This window comes from Podarcis filfolensis (genome assembly GCF_964270895.1).
Source record: "Podarcis filfolensis genome assembly, chromosome: 1".
Classification (NCBI taxonomy): Eukaryota; Metazoa; Chordata; class Lepidosauria; order Squamata; family Lacertidae; genus Podarcis; species Podarcis filfolensis.
The window spans coordinates 124,707,788-124,730,451 of NC_139604.1; the positions used below are offsets into that span (position 1 = coordinate 124,707,788).

Here is a 22,664-nt window from a genome sequence, read left to right on the forward strand (position 1 = left end):
CCCTAAATTTGCTGATGGCTCAAAGGAATTTGAAAATGTTCCATTCCTGGTAATTCACATTTAAGGTGGACTCCTTAGAACACTTACCCTATTTCAGTAGGGCTCATTTCAATCAGCTCATTTCCATCATTTCAATCAGGATTCACTTAGTGTAAAGAACTGGAATGCAGGTTGGATTCCAGTCCAGTCTGCCAATGCCTGCTATTCTTGTCTCATTTCTGCAATACCTTTAAAGCTACAAATGTTCACTTCACATTTTCCCCCACATTTTTATGTCATATATGATTTTTGTTTCTCAGTTCCTTCCATTCCCACTCGACTGCAGAAAGCGCCAAGTGAACTACGGAAAACTCCAAACAATTCTAATGGGGTAACTACAATTGGTATTGAAAGACTGAGGGCACAAGGAGAAGGGGATGACAGAGGACGAGATGGTTGGACAGTGTTCTCAAAGCTACCAACATGAGTTTGACCAAACTGCGGGAGGCAGTGGAAGACAGGAGTGCCATGGCGTCACGAAGAGTCGGACATGACTAAATGACTAAACAACAACAACTGGTAGTATTGCTATATAATGGGTGTGCATATGGAAGTGTTAAAACACCAAATTTACAGTGGTTAAATAACTTAAGTTAACTTGGGCTGGCCCCTGTATGATGGACCAATGTGCCTTACATGGCTCCATATGCATGTGCCTTGCATGGCTCCGTATTGGCCTGAATATAAGCCACACTTTCCCCCCAAATTCCAACCATGAAAAGTTAAAGTGTGGCTTATATTCGCAACCTTACTTTATGCAGCCAGGAGCGCAGGGCAAACAGTGCCAGGAGCATGGCAAAGTGGCGCCCACCCCACGCGTAGTGCCCCATCCTCTCCCCCAAGGCTGGGAAGAGAGCGAGGAAGGGGAAAGGCCATTGGCAACACCGTGTGGCTCCCCACCCCCGCTCCTAGTATGTAGCCAGGAGCAGCGAGGAAGGGAGTGGCTTATATTTGGGTATTCCCCCCCTCCAATTTTAAAGGGGTGGCTTATATTCGGGTGTGGCTTATATTCGGGCCAATAAGGTAACCAGGCTTCCTCAACCTCGGCCCTCCAGATGTTTTTGGCCTACAACTCCAATGATCCCTAGCTAGCAGGACCAGTGGTCAGGGATGATGCGAACTGTAGTCTCAAAACATCTGGAGGGCCGAGGTTGAGGAAGCCTGCTCTAAACAGAAAGGACAAAAGACGACATTAACTGAGGGGATGGGAAACAATGGATAAGCAAGCAGATGGGACAATTGAAGTCAGTAGTTTATTGGTATGTGGCAGGATGAAGTAAAGCCAGGAAGAACCTCACAATAATTTAGAAGAGATATGGGGGCTGAATGTACATATTTCTAGATCACAGGGAATGAATTACAAGAGATAAAGATTAAGGCAACTTTGCACTTCCCACAGCAAGCCAAATTATATGTACACAGCTATGTCCCACAGCAGATGTGTGTCTTCCATTTGTTTGCTGCAGAAAAACACCAGTATGCATGCAGTAGTTTTATCTCCTCACAGTCTGCTTTTCACAGGGGTTTTTCTAGGCTGGGCTCAGATGAACAAGAGTGTTATCAATCTGCAGGGCAAAGACTTGGCTCCCTTTTAACCATATAATCTACCTAACTGGTCTGCTGAAGTCATGGTTCAGTTGGACAGACACTAAAGCTCACTTTGATAAGCTCCACTGAAATCAGTGGGATTCTATAATATGCACAGAGCCACTAAATATCATTTTAATATCATGCCTGAACATACTTTGGCTTCCCCGTTTATTTTCCTCTACAGGGCCTCCCAGTGATGGATCAGAGCAGCCCCTACTCACAGATCAAGACTATGGTGCAAGAGGAAGGAGGAAAGAAGTTTGACTGTTCTCCATCCCATTTTCCAGCTGAAAGTCCCTCTTTTTTCAAAACTATCAGAAGGATCATTTCCAGCAGGAAAGTGGCATGTGCAGGATGGAGCATTGAGCATTATTGGAAAAAAGAAGACACTATTCCAGTTCTGTAGTTTCTGCATCAGCAGAAATTTAAAATTTTTAAATTTAGCATCTCAATTTCTAGCTCTTAACTCAAGATCTTTTTCTTAGCTTCTGCAAGTTATGAGAAAAACAGTGCTGAACATTAAATACTAAGGCTCCAGAATCAGTATTAAGGAACAGAGGTTCCTATTTCAGAAAGATATGTAAAGCTACTTAAAACATGCAAAGCTAGCTGCGTGCTTAGATATGAAGCAAGCTATGAGCCAGCAAGAGAGCTAAAGTCTTCAGAGAGCAAGCTCATGCCTCTGGCCAGACAACACATAACTGGTTACTCTAGAGACTATTCATCAGTTTCTTAGCAACCTCCCCATGAAGCAAGCCTAAGTTTATAATTTAGTTATCAGTCCTCCAACATGATCTTTCCAGTTAAAAGAAGATTTCGTATTAACAGTTTTATTCACTGAGCCAGAGGCTCAAAAACACAGGTCTAGTTCACACATCACCTTAAACCAGGGTTACAATTAAACTGTCATTTAAGTATGAACATGCAGCATACATGCAGAAAGTACGAAATTGCCGGTGCTTCACTCATTCCCGACCCTGGCTGGAAACAAGCCCTGGTATGGTTTAGTGTTGTGTCCAAACCCAGGCTTGTGATTTATTTTGTGGAAAGCCAATATGAGACTTTGGCCAATGATGGGTTTGTTTGGAGATTCAGACAAAATGCTAAACTGGATTATAGCTCGTTTCCCAGTAGCGGTTGAGTGAAGCTTTCATAATTTCAGCAGTGTGCATGAACACACTGTACATTCACATTTAAAACATAGTTTTCCAAGTGATGTTTGAATGAGGTCAGGTTATTGCCAGCACCTATACCTAGCAGCTAGTAGGTCAGTAAAAAGGTAACAGAATTTTAATGATGAATCATACTAACAGGCACCAACAAACCCTTCAAAGCTTCAAAGTACATTCCTTTATACGAGTTCATATTCCATTTCACTATTTATTATACATGTGCATACACAAACCCCAGGATAAGTTTTAGGCATGGGTAGTAGCAACAATGCAGTGAATATTTCATGGAAATATGACTAACTGTTAATGAATTGTTAAGCGACAGTGCAGCAATCTCTTCGCCACGGCAGCTCATTGAGTGAGTGATATCTCTTCATATGCAAGTATACCATCCACATATATTGTGGTTTATGGGGTTAACTGCAAGCAGCTGACCAGAATCCAGCCACATTCACATGATCCATGTCTCAACAAGAGCTATTCAGTTAGACACAGTAGATTCCCAACTTGGATATTGATGGCAAACATTCAAATTGTATAGTAAAATATGTCACACATGCAGTCAGAGCAATACCTGCAACCAGAACTACTACCTGCCAAGTTCCAGGACAATGCAAAACTATGGGGAGGGAGGATAGTAAGTCTGTGGACCCCTATAGATTTCAGCTAGCCAAGAATTAGTCAGAGCCTCAAAGCATACTTCATGGTCTTAGAACAGCTCCAAAATACAACCAACAGCAGAAAACAGGGTGAACATCTTTAAAACAATTAATGTTCCAAGTTAGCAACCAAAACAAGGCTACAGGTTGAAAGTTTCATAGCTGAGACTATGAATATTTAAGGCAGATGTTTACTAAAACAAGACAATGTAATCAGGGGGCCTGCTGGTAATGTTTTCTCCATGGTCTATATAATAAGCAAGTTGAGAGAATAAATAAAAGTGTGGAAGGCAAGTTTTATTGCATGTTGTACATTAAAAACTCTGACAAAAACCCTCTTTCATATGCCAGTGAAGTTTATAATCCTATCCATACCCAGATACTTTGATACTTAATTGGCCTCTGTACATCTAATGAAGAGAGTATATAAATAACAGTTCTAATCATTGAGAAGAAGAAAGCAAACAACATTCTAAATATGAGTGGCCATTAGATTCACGTAATAGTATTCCAATTAATTATTTCTACCCGAAGCGTCTGTTACAGTAATGCGCAATGCAAAGACAAAAGTGCTCAATGAGCTTTCTACTAGAAAAGTGTCTCTAGTAACTCGTTAATTTGCAAACAAATTATGAGTCCAGGATTACTTGCCATAACATGTGCTGCTTAGAACTTCAATTTTAACTTCATCCGCTATTTTGGTGCCCATTCTAATTGGATCCTGTCTTGTTTTGTGTTCTGCTATTCTAAATACTAGAATCATTTTCCAAACTTGAGTACAATAAACTCACAACTTGTGCAGGCATTACATTCTGGGGCACTGAACATAAACCCCAAACCATGTCTACTTAGAACCCTGGAACCGCCCTCACGTGACCATCCCTATCTTTCTGTAGCCGACACACTGAGAGGGCCATGCCTACCAAGCAAGGCGGGAAAACCCATCATGGAAAGAGCTTTTAAGCTCTCTGCCCCGCATGTGTTTAATTTGTGAGATGTCAACTGGCCAGCCACCAAGCACATAAAGTTGCAATTGTGCAAGTTTAATGGACACAAATTGGAAGTCTATTGCATATCACTCTTCACACATCTTCAGATCACTTTGCATAATCTGACCCTAGTCCTCCAATTTCTTCCGCCTACATGATGCTGTCTTGTACTGTAGCACACCTTTGGTCCATCTAACTTTGTACTATCTACTCTGATAGCAACTCAGGTCTCAGGAAGTTTCTCCAGCTGCATTTCCAAAATCTAGAATGTGAAAGTGTGTGTTCTTTTCATCAATTTAACCCACTTTAAATTCCCAACCGATTTTAAATCATCACTGCTTCCTGGGGGAGTTCCATAGTTTGACTAAATGCTGCATGAAACACTTTCTTTTACATATCTCATATCTTCTAACATTGAGCTTCACTGGATATCCATGAATTTTAGTGTTGTGAAAAAGGGAGACTTTTTTCTCTCTCTCTTCACTTTCTCCATGTAAGGCATAATTTTATAAACTTCTATCATGTTTCTTCACACTCACTTTTTCTCTAAACTAAAAAGTCCCAAGCACTGCAACCTTTCTTCATAATGGAGTCGCTCGATTCCCTTGATCACTTTAGTTGCCCTTTCATATTTCTGAACCTTTCCCAACTCTACAATATCCTTTTCAAGGTGAGACGACCAGAACTGCATACAGTACTCCAAATAGAGACACACCATAAATTTGTATAACGGCATTGCAATATTGGTGCATTCGCAATCCAAAGTCAAAATTTTAATTGAATGCTGCTTAAGTTTTGTTCAGAAAAGATCCACTGAAATTAATCCACTGAATTAATCATAAAACATGATTAAGTGAGGTCCTTTAATTTGAATAGTAAAACATTTGTTAAATACCATCCCTTGTCTTTGTCATCAACTCAACAGGTGGCCTTTGACAAGTCACCAATGCTCTGTTAGTGTATGAACACACATGTCTATTATTGTGATCAATGCCTATATATTAATGCCTATATTTGTAGGTGCCTACCCTACAAATATATATGCACTATTAGTTCTCTCTACTGTTTACCCCTGCCTCTGTTTCTCTCTGTTGCATCTATTTTTAGACTGTAACCCCCCGGGATAGTATAATGCCGTAAGGTGGCACTACATAAACATTATATAATGCAGAACAACTCAAACAGTTGCATGGATTTAACACATATTTATATGGTGCAGTTTAATCTATTTAATTTACAGTAGCACAAAGTTGAAGTCAGAAAGTCCAACTGAACCTGCTTTGTATTCACATGTAGATAGTGTACTTCTGTATTCACTAAACTTTACAAAGAAAAGCAGTTAGAAATCCAAACACTGGCCATAAAGCACACCTTTGATCTTACAGGAGTGCGGATATCAGGCAACTTTTTAAAAAAATATATTATAGGGAAATCTAACCATAACTATGGCAAGGCAAATAAAGAAGCCAGAAATATCCAAATAGGGTATGGCCAGTAAAAACACAGGTGGGGTGGCACATATCAGAAACCCAGTGTATATAGAGCAAAGAAGGAGATTTAAAAATGCAAATATGTTCACCCACCAGAGTCTAGACTCTTCAAGAACAAAACTGATGGCAAATAGTAACTTGTAAAGATGTAAAGCATACTGCTGATCTTTTTTTTTGGCCACCTGAACTCAACAGGAAGCGTCCATCATCAACTCAGCATACAAACATAATGCCACACATTCCCATGATATTATGTTCTTGAGTTTATGCAGGAAGGGGGGCATTGACTTCCTAGCAGATCTCCATTTACAGGAAATGGGCACATTTGCATAAAATGACAAGTGAAGAACCTTGGGATGAATAGCGCTGCACACACTGCCTGACTGCTCCTCCTGTTTTGTTTCTCCTTTCACACAATCAGGCGAAGAAACAAGGAAGGTAACAGCTTCATGTTATGACTAAATCCAGGAGTGTGGCTTGCTTCTTCACAAACATGCCAGGATCGCTAACTAAGTTCTGTTACAAATCTGGCATCTTAAAGTGAAACCATCCACCAACAACAACAATTTATATGCCGCCCATCTGGCTGGGTTTCCCCAGCCACTCTGGGCGGCTCCCAACAAAATATTAAAATACAATAATTCATCAATTATTAAAAGCTTCCCTAAACTGCCTTTAGATGTTTTCTAAAAGTCAGATAGTTGTTTCTTTGACATCTGATGGGAGGGTGTTTCACAGGGCAGGCACCACTACCGAGAAGGCCCTCTGCCTGGTTCCCTGCAACCTCACAGTGAGGGAACCGCCAGAAGGCCCTTGGCACTGGACCTCAGTGGATGGGTAGAACAATGGGGGTGGAGAAACTCCAGGTATACTGGGCCGAGGCTGTTTAGGGTACAATCTTAGGGTACTTTTGTGAAGAGAGGAATGATCAAACTGTGCTTGTACGTAGTATATAACCTATTAAGGTGCATGGCTAATAATAAAAATTTCATAAGTGAAAGCTTGTAATGATATGCTGGGAGATAGATTAGGCAAAGTCTGGTGGGAAGAACTAGCTGCACAAATGTAAGATGGAGGACACCTTGCTTGCCTGTAGTACATGTGAAAAGGATCTAGCAGTCTGAGTAGACCACAAGCTGAACATGAGTAAACAGTGTGATTGCAGCGGCAAAAAAGCTATTGCTATTCTAGGCTGCATCAACAGAAGTCTAGTGTTATGCTCAAGGGAAGGCATAGTACTGTTCTATTCTGCCTTGGACAGACCTGGAATACTGTGTCCAGTTCTAGGCGCCGCAATTTAAGGAGGATATTGACAAGCTGAAACATGTGCAGAGGAGGGCGACCAAAATGATCAAGTGTCAGGAAACCAAGGAACAGTTGAGGAAATTGAGTAAGTTTAGTCTGGAGAAGAGGAGACTCATATGATAGCCATCTTCAAATATCTAAAGGGCTGTCACATGGAGGATGAAACAAGCTTGTTTTCTCTTGTTCTGGAGGAAAGGACTCAAACTAATGGATTCAATTTACAAGAAAGGATATTCCAACTAAACATCAGGAAGAACTTTCCAACAGTAAGAGCTGTTTGACAATGGAACAGCTTCCCAATAGAGGCGGTGGACTCTCCTTCATTGGAGGTCTTTAAGTAGAGGTTGGATGATAATTATGCTGAGCTTGAGGGTTCCATCAGACCCCAATGCGTATCTTTCAACAAAGCAGCCATACTTTCCCCTTTCATATGTAAGTATCACTAGGTGTGTATGTGGACAAGAAACATCTATTCCATGCAAGAGAAGGAGCTTCAGTGAATCTAGACGTAATGTAGATGTGCCCAGTAAGCAGCCACAAATCTTAACCACAAACTAGAAGCTTTGTCTTCTGAAACTGCAGATGTGCAGGACCAGCTGTTGTTTCTCTATCTGGCAAAGATACTCTACACATGCTTGAACAAGTTCCAGGATTTCTGAATTGCCTTTGACCTTTGTTTATTGATACTGAATAACATTAAGTGACTTTAGCAGCCGGCTCTTTATACAACTTATGCTGATTTACTCAGATTCTTTTCATTATAATTTAATGTGCCTTTCCACACTTCACCTTGCTTATGTACTAATGTCTCAAATGCTCATCATCGTGACCACCGACCCTTGCTCCTTCTTTCATCATTACCAGTACCTCTTTATTTTAACGTGTTGATTTTCTGCACATACACAATCCTACCTGGAACCTATGAAGTATCTTAGTAAGGTGTTGCAAATGTCTTCATACTCTTTTGACATTATTGGTGTATGCTTTTAAAAGTTACTACATTTTTCAAAAACCTGAGAGCAGTACAAGGCTGAGGGTTAAATTTCTCCTACATGTGTCCTTCAATGAAGACGCATCAGAAGACTCCTACTTGAAATCTAGAAAGAAATGGGAAACTTCAGGAAGGAAAGAAGTAACTTCTGTGATACTGGAAGCCACTATCTAAGTTCAGCAACAGGACATAAGCATAAGCACCATACTGTTCCCACTTAAAGGGATGTCACTAGTGCCCATGTTGAGACTTGCAATTTATTTAATCCCTTCCTTTGTACCCCCATCATTCATTCCTATGCAGAAGAGTCAATTTTCTAATTTCTAGAACTACAATATACCGGGTAATATCCAATTGCCACGTTACAATGAGGAGTTGACTGCTGCAACGAAAATGAAAACTTAGGAAAAGCTCAATTATCCCTACTTATTACTGGAAGGAGAGAACATGTTCCTATTTTGAAAAGAAGCCACCAGGCTGCTAAAGAAATTTAGATGCTTACCTAAACAACCATCACCACCACATCCATCCAGGGAAAACATACAAATCTGTTACTTAAACATGAGCTCTTACTGAAAGAGTTCTGTGTTCAGATTCACACAATTCCAGTGGATCCTCAATTACTCCAAGCTGCAACAAGAATTTTACTACGCGGATATGACTTACAAAAGTCATATTTATAGACCATGTGTGTCATATTCTCATAGACCTGTGGTTCTCTCATACCAAGCCCTATCCATGTGCAAAGGTTATCTCTTATTAAGTGATCTTTGGAGATGGGTCATGGAAGAGTTAGCAACATGGAGCATTCATGCTCTTTCTCTTCACTGAAATTCATTATCTTCATTCTGATGGTTCTAAACATAAATGATAATGAATATGTAATCACACAAGGTAAGTTAAAGCCTCCAGATATTTTCAATTTCTATGCACTTTTTAGGAATCTATAAGCTGTGAAGAATCCACAAATGTGAAATTATAGTCTTAAAAAGGACTCAGTTTTGCTGGTGAAATCTACTTTTGGTGATGCACAGAATACAAATGTTTATCTTCTTAATTTAAGGTCTTTTCAAAGAGCTGCATTAAAAGCAGTTTAAAATTGGGGGCTAAACAGCTCTATTATCTGTTTCCCCCTTGATTTCAAATGGAATATTTAGCAGTGCTGAAGTTGAAAAGCAACCGTCAACTTTCATTTAAGAGAACTGCTAAAGTGCATAGAAACTTGACATTTGGTTCCCATGTAGTCGAGACACATTAGACAAGCTTGAAGACTGAGAAATCTAGCAGTTAAAGGACTCTGAACATAAAGTTTCTCACAGACTAGTAGAAACCCAACCGAAGCACAGGGTATTTGGTGAGGAAATACTGCTGCCCCACCACCTATTTGAATTTTCAAGGGAGAGAGAGATTGTAGCAGCTAGAAAAAGAGGGCAATGGTTTATAGAAGATTTGAAAAAGTTGTCAGTATGCAATCAGAAGATTTTGTCATCAGATTAGTAAACAGAAAAAAGGTTCACAGCTCAGACACCCTCCAACTGGTAATAACAGCCAGAAGAAAAATGCTTTAGGAAGAAAAAAGGGAAGAAAAAAGAAGAATGAATACTATACTGTATAGCAGTGCCTGTGAGCCAAATTAGACCTAGCACAGGTCCCAATCTGGCCCATAATAGTTTCCCCCAAACCATGTCCACCTGCCCACACTTAATGTTGAACTGAAACTGGCAATGCAAAGGATCTTCCTTTGCAGGCATGGCTCTATCATACCCACTAAGGAAAAATGTTAATTTGGGTGACCTGTCGTCATTGTGATATCATGTGATTGATAGGTGCCCACTTGTCTAAATGACCCAAGAGAGGTGAAGGAACCTAGGGCCTGGCCGTGCAGACCCAAACTATTCTATGGCCCATTTCTATTAACTGTAATGCAGTGCATCTAGAAAGACTTGTCAAAAGAGTTATTACTCATCAGAATGAATGTACAAGGCAATCATGAATGGAAGGCCAAACAGAGGTTAAGTAAAAGCCATAAAAGACAGTAAATCCAATCTTAAGATTTTATCAGGAAAGATAGCAATAATTAATACTGCTGTACACAATACCAGTGAAGTTGTTTATAGTAGTACACAGAATATTGGTCTGCTTAATTTTGCACACTGGAGAAGGTTCCCCTTTTCACCCCACCATCCTCTCTCATGTCAAACTGCCTGACAACTTGTAAAATGCTACCTCCAGCTCCCTTTGCATCTCATGATGCTGCTGGCTTGAGTCATGTGGCTTTGTTAAAACTTATCCCTTGCCCCTTAGGCACCTCTGGCTTTGTGCCCCTTCATCTTTCCTGCACTCTGTTAGCATCACGTTAACCTGAGTCAGAGGATGTGTTCTATTGTATGGATGATCTAAGAGGAATGTGCAGGCTTGAAGAAACCTGTTAAATGGAACAAGACAACAAGATCGTTTCTGACCTTTACAAGAGTAAGCCCTGGAATTTTACAGTAGTAAAAGCCAAGTGCTCCAAGGGTTCTCTTGAGCAACCCTTTACTTGTCCTTGAAAACAATTAAAATGCTGGATGTATCCCTTGCAAAAAGGGTACCTAATGATAGGGGTAATTCAAATTATTAGTGATATATCAGACCCCCTGAATTATGAACACCAACTCAAATACAGGTAATACCAAATAGAACATGCCCTTAAGATTAAGAGGTCCCTCTCAATAGGGTAGAAAGAATGTTAAGGACTTCCGGGTTGGCGCCATCGCCGAATGGCGGACTCCCTCCGAGCTCCGGAGGGAGCCGGCTCGGCAGGGGCTGGGTTTTACCGCACCGGCGATGCGGGGACCCTTAGAAACCACGGCCACGGGGGCCGTGGACTTGGAGACTCGGCTAGCACCGCTAGCGCCCTCCCGACTCGTGAAGGAGCCTTTTTAAAGGCTACGGATCGGGTGCCGGGGAGAAGCGTGGTGCTTTGAGTCCTCTGCCATCCCTGCCGAGCGAAGCCGCATGCCATCCGGCGGAGAGCGCTGACTTCTTCCATTGAGAATTTGGACTTTTAACAACAACCCGTGAGTAAATTGGAAATCGGGTTTAAAAGAAGAAAAATTTTTGGGATTTGAGACGAGCGGGGGGGGATCTAAAAAGGAAGTCAGTCCCCCTCCCTATTGTAGACATTTTAAAACAAGGATTGGGAAGCCAAGGCCCAAAAAGAACGGTATCTTTGCTAAATTAAGAATTCCATGATGGGAAAGTACAAGAATTGTGCTGGAGGAAGAATTGAAGGAGAAGGAAAATGCACCCCCCTCCCTGGGAACCGGGGCGATTGAGGAGTGAGCCTGGTGAAAAGAGCCGGTGATTTTGACAGCTGTCAAAGTAGCTGTCAAAGTCGGAATATTAAAGAGGATTTTATTACAAGGACCTTGCTGGTCAAATTTGTTACAACTTGATATAATTTGTTAAGACTTGAATACAAAATGGCGAAAATACGGAGAACAATCGGATTTTTGGAAACAAAGTTACAACAACCCCCCTAGAGGAGTTTCGGGACATTACAAAGATGGGCGTAAGCCGGGAAAAATACAACACTCCGGAATTTCACAGAACTGGTTATCTCCTGGGAAAGCTGCAAAACGGAAACTGAATCTTGTCTACAGGGTGTTTAGACTAAAAGGAGACAACAGAATACCTTACTGAAGAAGGAAGGGACTGAACGCAAGTTTTTGTTCCTGAATAACAACAACCCATGTAGAGTTACTAAACTTCTGAATAAGAAAGTTTTAGCAGCGGAACAAGAGGAAGCTGGACTATAACCTTGAAAGAACAATGGGGGGAATTTTATAATTTGACATTTTTAAAGATTTAGGAATTAATTTTTAAAGAAAGTAATCCTAGAAATGGGAAATAATTCTGCAAGGAGTTGGGGGAAAAATGGGATTGATGGACTTAAGATTTCCAGGCTGGAAACATAGATTGGAGGATAAGGGAAATTAAACCGGGGAAGGGGAGGGAGAATTAGAATCCAAAGGCTTGCAACTATTTTCTGAATTGGTTTTCTTTTTTCTAATATATTTTTTATTTTTTTATACTTTTATTCTGTGTGCTTTTACTTTAATGGGAAAAAAGGGGGACATTGTGGAAAGAAAAGGGGGTGGGCTATGGGGAGAGATCTTTTGCTTTTTTTTTATCAAGGGTGTTGCATAAGGTTTGTATAAATTTAAATTTGAACAATGGGGTATATAAATTGTGCTTTAAATCAGAAATAGAACTTGTGGAAACAACAATATGAAAGGGGAATACGGTAGGGGTGGGGGAAGGGGGGAGTCCCAGAAAGTGGATGTTTGAAAATAAGGTTCTGAATGTATCTTCATAATTTCTTTTCTTCTCTTTCTGTATTTTGGAAACTTCAATAAATATTATTTAAAAAAAAAAAAAAAAAAAAAAAGAAAGAATGTTAAAAGCCAAATTACACAAAGTAAAGGATAAACAACCCTAATTAAGTGCTGGTATCAGGCAGCATGTCATTTACTGGTTGCTATAGCAACTTTTATTCTAGTATAATTTGTGAAGATCTTGACAGCATTTTTTTAAAAAAATGCATTCCCTAGCAATTGAGGTCCAGAAATTCCCAGAAAACTCTTTGCCTGCCAAGTATGGAACTAACATAAAAGGAGATTGCATTGTAGCCATTCAGTAAAGTTCTGTACCAACTATGAAACCAGAAGCCATGTAGATGGCTTTCAAACTATAAACCATTTGCAGGACCATTAACTTCACTTGAAAAGTTTGTGAAAGCCAAGAAACTAAAAAGCAACTAAAGCTTTGATTTTAGATCAAGTCACATTTAAACTACATTTAAACCATAGTAAACCAACTGTGTGGTGTTCTAAGAGCCGGTTTTAGTCATTTGCTTATCTAACAGTTTGTCCACAGTGTTTGTATAGTAGCTAATAAAGTGTCAATTAAAGTTAAAGCTTTTCAAGCAAGAAAACTTTAAACGAAGTTTAGGGCAAGGAGTATGGAAGAGCGGTAATGAAAGGACAGCTGCATATACAAACCACACCTGACTCACTCTACCAGATTTCTACAGAATGTTCCCCAAGGTAGCAGTCTAAGCACTTCTAAAGAGATCAAGATGTTTCAACAGCTAAAGGCTTTGGATTTATGACAACAGAAAAAGAGCACACCATCACTGACAGCGCAACATAAAGAATGCTTACTTATAAGTTCCGCTGAATCCATGGGATTTTTTAGGATTGCAATATAAGTGAAGTAAGACGTTAGGTCCTCCGAGGATCAGTATTGGGGCATGTGCTTTTAAACTTGCACATAAATTATCTAAAGTTAAAGCTGTACAGCAAGGCAGCCAAGGTGCCAACAGCACCAGATAGCTCAGGGCTGTAAAACAGAAATGAATTGCAAGGAACCACGACCACATGTGCCATTATCCCTGACTACTGGCCCTACTCACTAGGGCTGGTGAAAGTTCTAAGTACAACACTATCTGAAGAGCTGAGAGTTAACTGTTCTAGAGGCATAACTTGGGAGCCTGACCCTGATGTATTATCTCTGAAGGAAGTGTCACTTGGGAACTTATCCTTAAGTAAATTTGCATGGAATGACAGCCCCAAACATTGCAAACACCTTTCAGACATAATAAAAGCCTTTTAGTAAGTCTACCGAGTTACTCACCTACAAATATAATGGCGTCTTGCCAACTTATACCCATGTAAATTATTTTGTAGCATACCAACAGCCTGGAGGACAGGAGAAGGAAAAGAAATGGCAATCAATATGCCTGTTGAATGCACTATACTTTCCACAGGTGACCAGGATTAAAATAAAAACACACATGTGCTTCAGATTAACTGCGATAGTTTTAGCATCAGAGCAGAGGGTAGGCTCTATCCAAGCTGAAGAAAGGGAATTTTCTGTAGCTGGCTGCATCATGCAGGAATTAAATGCTGTTCTATCCCACTCTGTTGACTAGACCTACAACCATAAATGTAGCACTCGTCTCTTTGAAATCAAATAGGGGTAAGATCAAAGGGTAGAAGGTATACATCAAATGTTTAGGAATAAGTGTTTCTGCAACATTATGCACAAGGAAACAGAAGACCCAAAGGCAGTTTCAATATTTCTTATTGAATTACAAAGAAGAAAGGGAACAAAACTCAGAAATCATACAAGTAGTACAGTAGCTGCAATAATACACCAATTTTTCCAGACTAGTCCAAAGAGATTGGGACTCTGGTATCTGAGAAGCTGCCTGTTCTATACTCATTTATCTGCAATAGCTGTAGTCACAGTCAACACAGACCAAGGGACAAACGTAACCTTAATGGCTCAATGTTAATATAAACAAACGTAAGATACAAGCATGGAAATACAATAACCAGTTGCGTTTAGTGCTCTAAGGAACCCCTAAACTGCTTAACAGTGGCGATCCCCTCCTGCAAGTTCTCCAGGAATTCAACAGCACTAGGGAAAGGTATTTCCTTTTCATACCAGCATTGCAGAAGATGATGAGGCTTGTGGTGCAGTCCAAGCCTTGACAGAAGAGAAATCCATGCCATTTAGTGCCTACTGGAAAGCACTGCAAGAGGTGAAAGCACACCCCATGCCCTCTGTGCAGATCAGAAAATTTGGGAAGAGGAGAAACTGGGCTTGTTTCCATTTCAGTGGGGCTGAAACAGAAGCAATATGAGCCAGCACCTCTCCTCACCTGAATCACCTTGCAAAAGAGGACTCAGGGTGGGGGCTTTTAGAGATCATGAATTAGGACACTCTTATTATTATTTATTGAATTTATATACTACCCTATACACAGAGGTCTCAGTAAAAGTTATAGTTCTGTTAAAGTCCTCAAAAATATAGAGGAGCCGCCAAGTTAAGATTAGACAAACAAGACTTATTTTCACCACTTTGAAATATTCAGGTACATATATCTACAAAGACACAACACTTCTAAACAACACACTTCTCTTTCAATGCTAAATTCATCCTAGCCCCGATGAGCATGACATCCTGTGGCACCTACATAATCAAAGTGTGCAGGTGCAAGAGAATGCAAATCACTTGCTCTACAAAAAGGCCATTCCGTCTATTTCCCAGGGTGCCTTAGGCTTCCACAGAGGCCATTCAGGGATTTCTGACTTGGATCAGTTGTTGCCCACTACTGAGCTTAATCTTCAGTGGGCTATTACAGGAGAGTAATGATGCATTCTAAGGCACAAACACAGTTAATACGTACAGGATATCAGCAAGACAACAGGTATGCTTAGGTTCCGGGGTATTTCTTTAGAATGTGCAGAAACTAACTGCAGTGCAAAGGTATTCCATAGTAGAGCTGTAGAGGTATGGCTATCTTCCTGTTTACTGCTTATAAACAGTGTGGATAGGTGGAGCTGAGACTTAGGAAGATGATCTCAGAAATTCTTAAGCTATGCCTGTCTTACAATATGATGGGACTTTGCCGAGTGGGGAATAAGAAGCTTTCTCAGTGGGAATATTTGCTTCCCCCACCCCTGGCTACATGAACTCCCCCCATGAGAGGCATGAGGGGTACACGTTCAGTCTCTAGACCGAACTACAGCTTCTTAGAATTCATAAGGGCACATATGGCACACAGTGTATTTGGCAATTCTACTAATGTAGCAGGCAACCTAACAGGTTTTCATCACATTCACACAACTGTATTCGACAGAACAGAACTGCTATGATGAAGACCATCTATTTTGGTTTATTAGAAACTGCAATACTCCTGGCAATGGAAGCACTATCCCACATAAAGACCTGGATTTCCCACTAATTTGAAAACTGTACTCTTTGTTTTTAGCAATTGTGAAGATTCTGAATCGCTTTCTGGTATCATTAAGTATCCCCTGTTGAGAATACGAAGGCCAGCCACAAGTCTTATTCAACCAGGTACCCTTTAAAGAGAATGACTATGGCAATCAGACTAGCAATCCATAAAATGAATACCAGCAACAAATATTTGGGTAGGAGACGGATATTGGATGCGCTGCTCTCAATCAGCTCCACTGCATGTTTGTCCAGAGGATTGCCACAAGACTGAGCAAGTTACTACATACACTCTGCTGAATACAGAAGGTGGCATGGTCTGTACTTGTTAGCGCTGAAACGACTCAACACACAATCCTTTCTTCAGATTTCTAAGCTCAGAGCCCGGCCCCTAACAAACAGCATTACTATTGGAATTTATATACCACCTTTCTTTTCAAGAAGAAATACAGAGGTGGTTTGCAAACATAAAAAAGCCAACAGCAAAGTAAACTATAAAGCCACTCACAAAAATACAGCCGCCCATAATTAAGATGCATAATAATGAGCATGTACAAGATACACAGTAAAACAACTTCATCAAACCTATAAAACATCCATCATTAAAACATATAATATGCCCATTAAAATAGTTTAACCATTAAAACAGAAATTAGAACTATTAGAACAAACACAGCTTGCCATCAAGTTTCTTCCACAACACTTAGTTGCCTAACTCCCACCCCAGAGTCTGCAAAGCAAATTCTCTAAGTAACAGAACATACTTCTATCTAGAAGCATGAAAAAGATGTGTTCCAATATATACAAAACCATCTACCAGTCTGTCTTTGGCAGCTGGGCTTACTGCTAACAGTTACGTACTATAAGAGTCCAGAGGAATCCATTCCAAAGCTCTTCTAAAGATCAACCAACGTGTTTTAGACAACTCCTTTTCATAGCACACAGGACACACCTTGTTCTATTACCTGCTATTGTGGAGTTGCGATGTCATCCTGTGGACACAGCAAGAGAAGACCAAACTACATGACTACCAGTATTTCTATAGGTCTCTTTGACTGACACATGTGCACACCAGCTGATGAGAAATGGACTATCACACAGCTGCTGAGAGGCTGAAAATGGCAATTAAAAAACCCATACAGTTGCTGTGTACTTGATGTGCGCATTTTTTTGGGAAGACATAGTAAAACTCTGAGTCACACTGAAGGGACAAGATACCCAAATCCTGTCTGAAATCAGCCCAGGCTTCAATAATCACCCCGGGCGCAATATTTTTCCCACCCGAGGGCAAAGCCTCATAAGGCTACAACACATGAACGTTTACTTATATTTTAGCCCCATTTTCCTTCAATCGTGGAACCCAAGGTTGTGTATATGTGGTATTGACCAGACCCAAACCCTCATGAGCTTTCACATGGTCTGCCCATTTAGACCAGGTCGAGATCAAAAAGGGGACACAATTTTATAAACATAAAATGAAGTATGCCAAACTTCTACCTCCAAAACTCTGGTAATTTAATGGCCAAAACGCCAAAGTTCACCGGATCAGAACAACCTCTCTTAATCATACATCGTGGCAATAATAGCAGCTGTTGGACTTGAGGATGTTTTCTGTCAGTCACAGGCCTCTGACAGGAAGGAATTGGGGTTTTTTTCTCTCCCACCCCCCACTCTGGCTGTGTGCATATGGATAAACTTAGAAGCAGATTCAATCCGGGCTTAAGATTCATAAAAAAGAGACCTGTGGCCTCAGACAAATTCTCAGGTTGCATCCTCCACCTGCCACCCAACGTCTGAGGAAAACGTCGTTTTGTATGGGACACAAGTCACTCTGCACTTGCTCAGAGACACCGGAATTGCGTACGACTAACCCATCGAGATTAACATCCCTAAGTCAGTCAGTAGTGTGTCAATGTCAACAGGTTCACCCCAAGTATACATTTGTAGGCCACTACACTGTGCCATGACTACCTCACTAGGCGTGCGCCTCTCTGGTTACTCCTATTAAAAAAAATAAAATCAGAAGGCAGGGGCAGTTGCATGTGGTTTTCATGGGCAGAAGTTTAAACTCTGGGCATGGAGGGATGCATTTTGAAAAGACCCCAAGTTGAGAAGAGGTGCCTTGCTCTCTCCACAGAATTCCTCCCTCAGAGAAGTGCGCCCTACTTGAACCCAGAGCCTGGGAGGGAGGAGGGAGAGGCTGGCGGTTCCCTCTCGCGCCCTCCCCGCTCCAACGGTCGCTGCCGAGGCGCGCGCCAGGCGGGCGAGCCATTCCCGCCCCGCCCCCGCCCTCCCCGCCAGGTCTGGTCCCAGGAGCCAAGCCGCTCGCGCCCTAAGCGAGCAGCAGCACGCGCGCCCCGCGCTTCCCCGTAGCCCGCGGCTAAAGCGCAGCTGCTTTGCACTGCGAAACCGCCGCCGCCGCCTCTTTCCACGCCCTGCCGGCACACTTCTCCACACACACACACACGCACCCCCGCCCTATGTTCTCTAGGCATTGCATTGAGAGCGGGATGGTGTTGTGCATTTTATATATGCATGTATTCTATGTAATTAAACGGCACGAGCGCAAGGCTAGCCGCACGCGCCCCCTGCTGGAGATGGTACCATTTCATTTTATTTTTATTTTGCAAATACACGCCCCATTGGGGGGGGCAGCGGGCGGGAATTGCTTACAGCATTTCCAACCCCCCCCTTTTTTTTAAGAAAACAAAAATAATCAAGCAGCGCCTTGTGTCCCCAAACACCCAAGGGTATGGATCAAAGCTCGTGCAAGCCAGCAGCACCTTCGCATCTACAGTACCCCCCCCTCTAAACAGCCTCGGCCGCTCACACCTGGATCTTGCAAAGCGCGGGGAGGAGGCTGTCACGCAACGCACTTCCTCCTCCCCGCCGCTCGCAGTTGCTCCTATGAGGAGCAGGCACGCCCCTATGAGGAGATGCCACTGGGTGTGCCCTTTCCCAGGTTTTTTTTATTAGGCAAAATCGCCCCCCCCTCCCCACTTTCCATGCAACACGCTGCTAGGAGTTCATTATCCCCAACACCTGGGGCTCCCTGAAAAAAAATTCTCCACTGCCCGATTCCCCCGCTCCCAGTAAATAACCAGCCATTTGCACCACCAGCTGCCACATCCTTGCAGATCCGCGCGGTGCAAGTCACTTGTCTGCTACTGTCTGTCGCTGCTCTGAGGAAGCCCTCCTGCAAATCCATAATGTAAGCCTAGCGGCATCGGGGCTGCTCTCTCCCACCCCCCAGGAAACAAACAACCGCTCCTCGTTTCTCCTTTCCGGGGGAGAAGCGGAGAGAAAACGATCAGTGCGCGCCTCTCCTCTGTCAGTTAGAATAAAACGCCTCGCATTTTCCAAGCAATGAACCGCGATTCAAGTTGAGCCAGTCCCTGCCTGCACTTCGCATAAAACCACAGAGGGCGGAAGGAAAAGCACCTCAAGTTACAGAACTGCAGCTAGCCACAAAGGGAAGGTCATCCAAATAATTCTTCCCCCCCCACACACCCCAAACACCATTCAGCGCATAGCCTATATACCGTGCACAAAACCACTTATGCCTATTGCTTAATGATGAGCAAATCTCCAAACACGCGCACACATTTTTATACATACATATTTTTTTAAAAGGAAAGTTGACCTACCGGCCACGCAAACTGGAAAGGGATAGCAATCCTGCCCATGTCGTGACTTTTCCCCTGATGAAAATTGCGGTTGTTGAGATAAAAAGTATTTCCACCGAGAACAGGAGTAGATCCGGAGCCGTAGCTGCATGCTCCAGTGGTCGTGATTTTGGCTTGATACTCCTTTAAGCAGACTTTCACGTAAGTGTCGCACTCGTCCCGCGCGCAGTCCAGGTTCTGGGGCTTTTTCATGCCATCACAACACTCCCCATTCAACAATTCTCCGTTTACATTCTTCACCGAGTTAATCTGCAGCTCGAAATAGCCCGTGGACTGGGACACCTAAAAATAAGGGAGAGGGAGAGGGAAGGGGGGGTGACAGACACATACAACCTCATTACTACAGTGTCTTGGGAAGAAAAAGTGCGCGGAGATTTACAAGCCAACAGCCACTCTGGAGTTTCCTACGGCAAAGCGAGCCTTCCCGAACAACTATTACAACTAGACGGTGCTATTAAAAGATGAGATCGAGAGCTGGGGGGGGGGGGGGGACGGGACACGGTGCCGCAATTCCGGCTAGCTGTGGCAATAGAGAGGGGGAAAATATTCACAAGCCGTGCAAGGGAACTGCAGAATGTTCCCATTTGCAACTGAAATAAGCAACTCCCAAATAAAATGATTTGGGATTCATACCGCAAAGTCTTAAGGGTGACCAGTCGAGCTATGCAAACCGGTTTTGTTTTCTGTTAAAAAAAAAAAAAAGCAAGCGTTCCACGGGTGGGCAGGTAAATGGATTATAAATCATAATTGGAGGAAAGAGAAGAGGAGCGAAATTCTCCATGCAAACATTGCACACGGCAACTTTGCCTGCGCTCTTCCAAAGCAAACACGCCGGCTTGGAAGCGATGCGTTTGGAAAGGGAGGCTGGCTGAGATCTGCAGCAGAAGCCACGCTCTCCTCTCTCTCTCTCCCCTCTTCCCCTTAAGCGAGATCGGGCTTAAGTTTCGCAAATAGGGTGCGCTCCAGATTGCCACTCTCTTAGGAGGGGAAATATTATCCAAAAAGCAATCCCCGCTGCAGCACAGGCGGCTGAAGAAGAAAGGTAAGGCGGGCGCTGCGATAAAGGTCCTCTCCGCTCCCCTATCCCTTTCCCGTTGTTCCCTTTTATTTGCAAGACAGCAACCCCCCCCCCCAAAAAAAATAGAGACCGCGTTGTTTTACCTGCACCCATAAAGTTAGGAGCAGCCACAGCCTAAGCGCCGCCGCGAGGAGAACCCAGTGCCGCCTGCCAGAATCCAGCATGCCTGCTACCCCGAGCTGAACGCCGTCGATCAGGGAAGACAATCCATCGACCGGCCGCTGCTCGGAGCATCGGCGGCGGGAAGGGCAGCAGGGCGGGCGCCGCGCGCAAGGTGGAGAGCTCCGGCCGGAGCCTGCAGATCGCCGCCGCTCCTTATCGCCCAAGCCCCGGGCTGACGGACGAGGCAGGGCAGATCCTGGCGGGCGCCTGGCGCGCTCCTGCAGCCGCAGCGGCAGCCAGAGGAAAGCGCGGGTCCGCCGGCAGCTCAGCCTCGCCACTGCGCTCGCTCCTCTGTGCGCCTCTGCTGCGCGAACAGCCAACAAGTAGGTGCCGGAGTGACAGCTTCATTGCCCATTAGACGGCGCCGCCACGGCCTTCATATTCATGAGGGGGAAGGGCCCGGGGAGGAGGAGGAGGCGGCGGCGGCGGGCGGGTGTGGCCACGCGGCTCCCGAAAGGGCTGGGCGAGCGAGCGAGCGGCAAGGCCGGGCCAAGGCGGGGACGCCGGAGCGTGCGCGCTTCCCAGCGAGCCGTCGGAGGCGCCGCAGCCGCCGACCTGCCGCTCGCCGTCCGCCCCGCGGCGGGCTGTTGCGCAAGCCACTTGTTGCGCGTGGGCCGGGCCCGACCCAGCACGTGCGCGGCTGCACTGGGGTGCGGATCGGGCGTGTGCCTTCTTGCGCCCGGCACGTCGGCTCGCGCCGCCGCCCGCGAACTAGGGAGCAAAAAGGGAAAGGGGCTGCCCTCTTTTTTTTCTCATTTCCCGCGCGTGCAGGTGGAGCCTTTCGCGCTGATGGTTGCGTGGCGCGCGCAACGCGATCCTAAGCTTCTTTATACCTAACAAGGTGCCGTGGTCCCTTGGTTCACTCTAATATTTGAGCAGGCTGGGCCGGGCCCCTAAAGTTGATGGGCATTGCCATTCAAATGGCATGTTTGAGCCACGTCTTGTGATCAATTATGCGCCCACCCCAATATTTTATTCAAGTGGGAACGTCTCTCGCTAGGGGCCTTAGGATCGGCTCCCGAACCAGGCGGTGGTCATCCATTTTTGGATCCGGGATCCCCTCTAAACTCCAGCGACCAATGTCTCGTTTCACTGTTGTTACTCTGAATTTTTTAAGTGTCGAGCCTTCGAATAAGCAGCGGAACTCTCCCAGCAGGAAAAGTAAGAATCGGAAGAAAGGCCCTTGGTGCAATAATAAAGTTTACTCCCAAGTAAGCATGCATCGGAGTATGGGCTTTATAGGGGGAATTAGGAATATCACACTGTGTCAAATAAGGTCAGTGGAGGAAGCCCAGAGTATTTTAGAGCCCCAACAAACTGCAAAGTTTATCATTTTGGCAGTACACACATCATTCCTAAGAGGGCCTTGGCCTAATAAATTAGAAAATGATCCTAATGAGACAGGAATATCCCCCCTCCCACTTACCAAAGTGTAGCAACGTTTAGTGCGTGGCCTGAGGTAACTCTGACTTGCAGTGAGTAATAACCCAGTCCTAGTTTGGGGGGGGAGGGGGCTTGAGCAAGACACCCTCAATGGCCCCTCCTTGCTCAGTAAGCCCACCCTCTCAGTGTTATGACTGCCAGCTGCTGCTGCTGCTGTTCTACTGCATTGTTGCTTCCATCTGCCTGCTTGCCAGATGGAGCCAATGAGCAATTTGCTGGTGGTAGCAACCAGTACCCCTTTCTCACCTCCTCTGGCTAGAGCAGGAGAA

At 43.7% G+C, this 22,664-nt stretch overlaps 1 protein-coding gene across 6 annotated transcripts in view; it reads right to left on the reverse strand.

The window, feature by feature from the left end:
- Positions 1–21,536, reverse strand: part of JAG2 (jagged canonical Notch ligand 2) — an 89,525-nt gene extending 67,989 nt beyond the window's left edge. Inside the window, exons 1-2 of one of the 6 annotated variants that reach the window (XR_014547233.1) lie at positions 20,874–21,310; positions 19,674–19,994 (exon numbers count right to left, since the gene is read on the reverse strand). Coding sequence is in view for 2 of the 6 variants with exons in the window: in XM_083610846.1 (XP_083466972.1) it covers positions 19,674–19,994; positions 20,874–20,954 (402 nt within the window). In the remaining 4 variants the exon portion in view is untranslated. Of the gene's footprint in view, positions 1–16,991; positions 17,019–17,997; positions 18,272–19,673; positions 19,995–20,873 lie in introns of those variants that run through there. The other 5 variants (XM_083610846.1, XM_083610845.1, XM_083610848.1 and 2 more) reach the window with 5 other exon arrangements.
- Between the last annotated feature and the right edge of the window lie 1,128 nt (positions 21,537–22,664).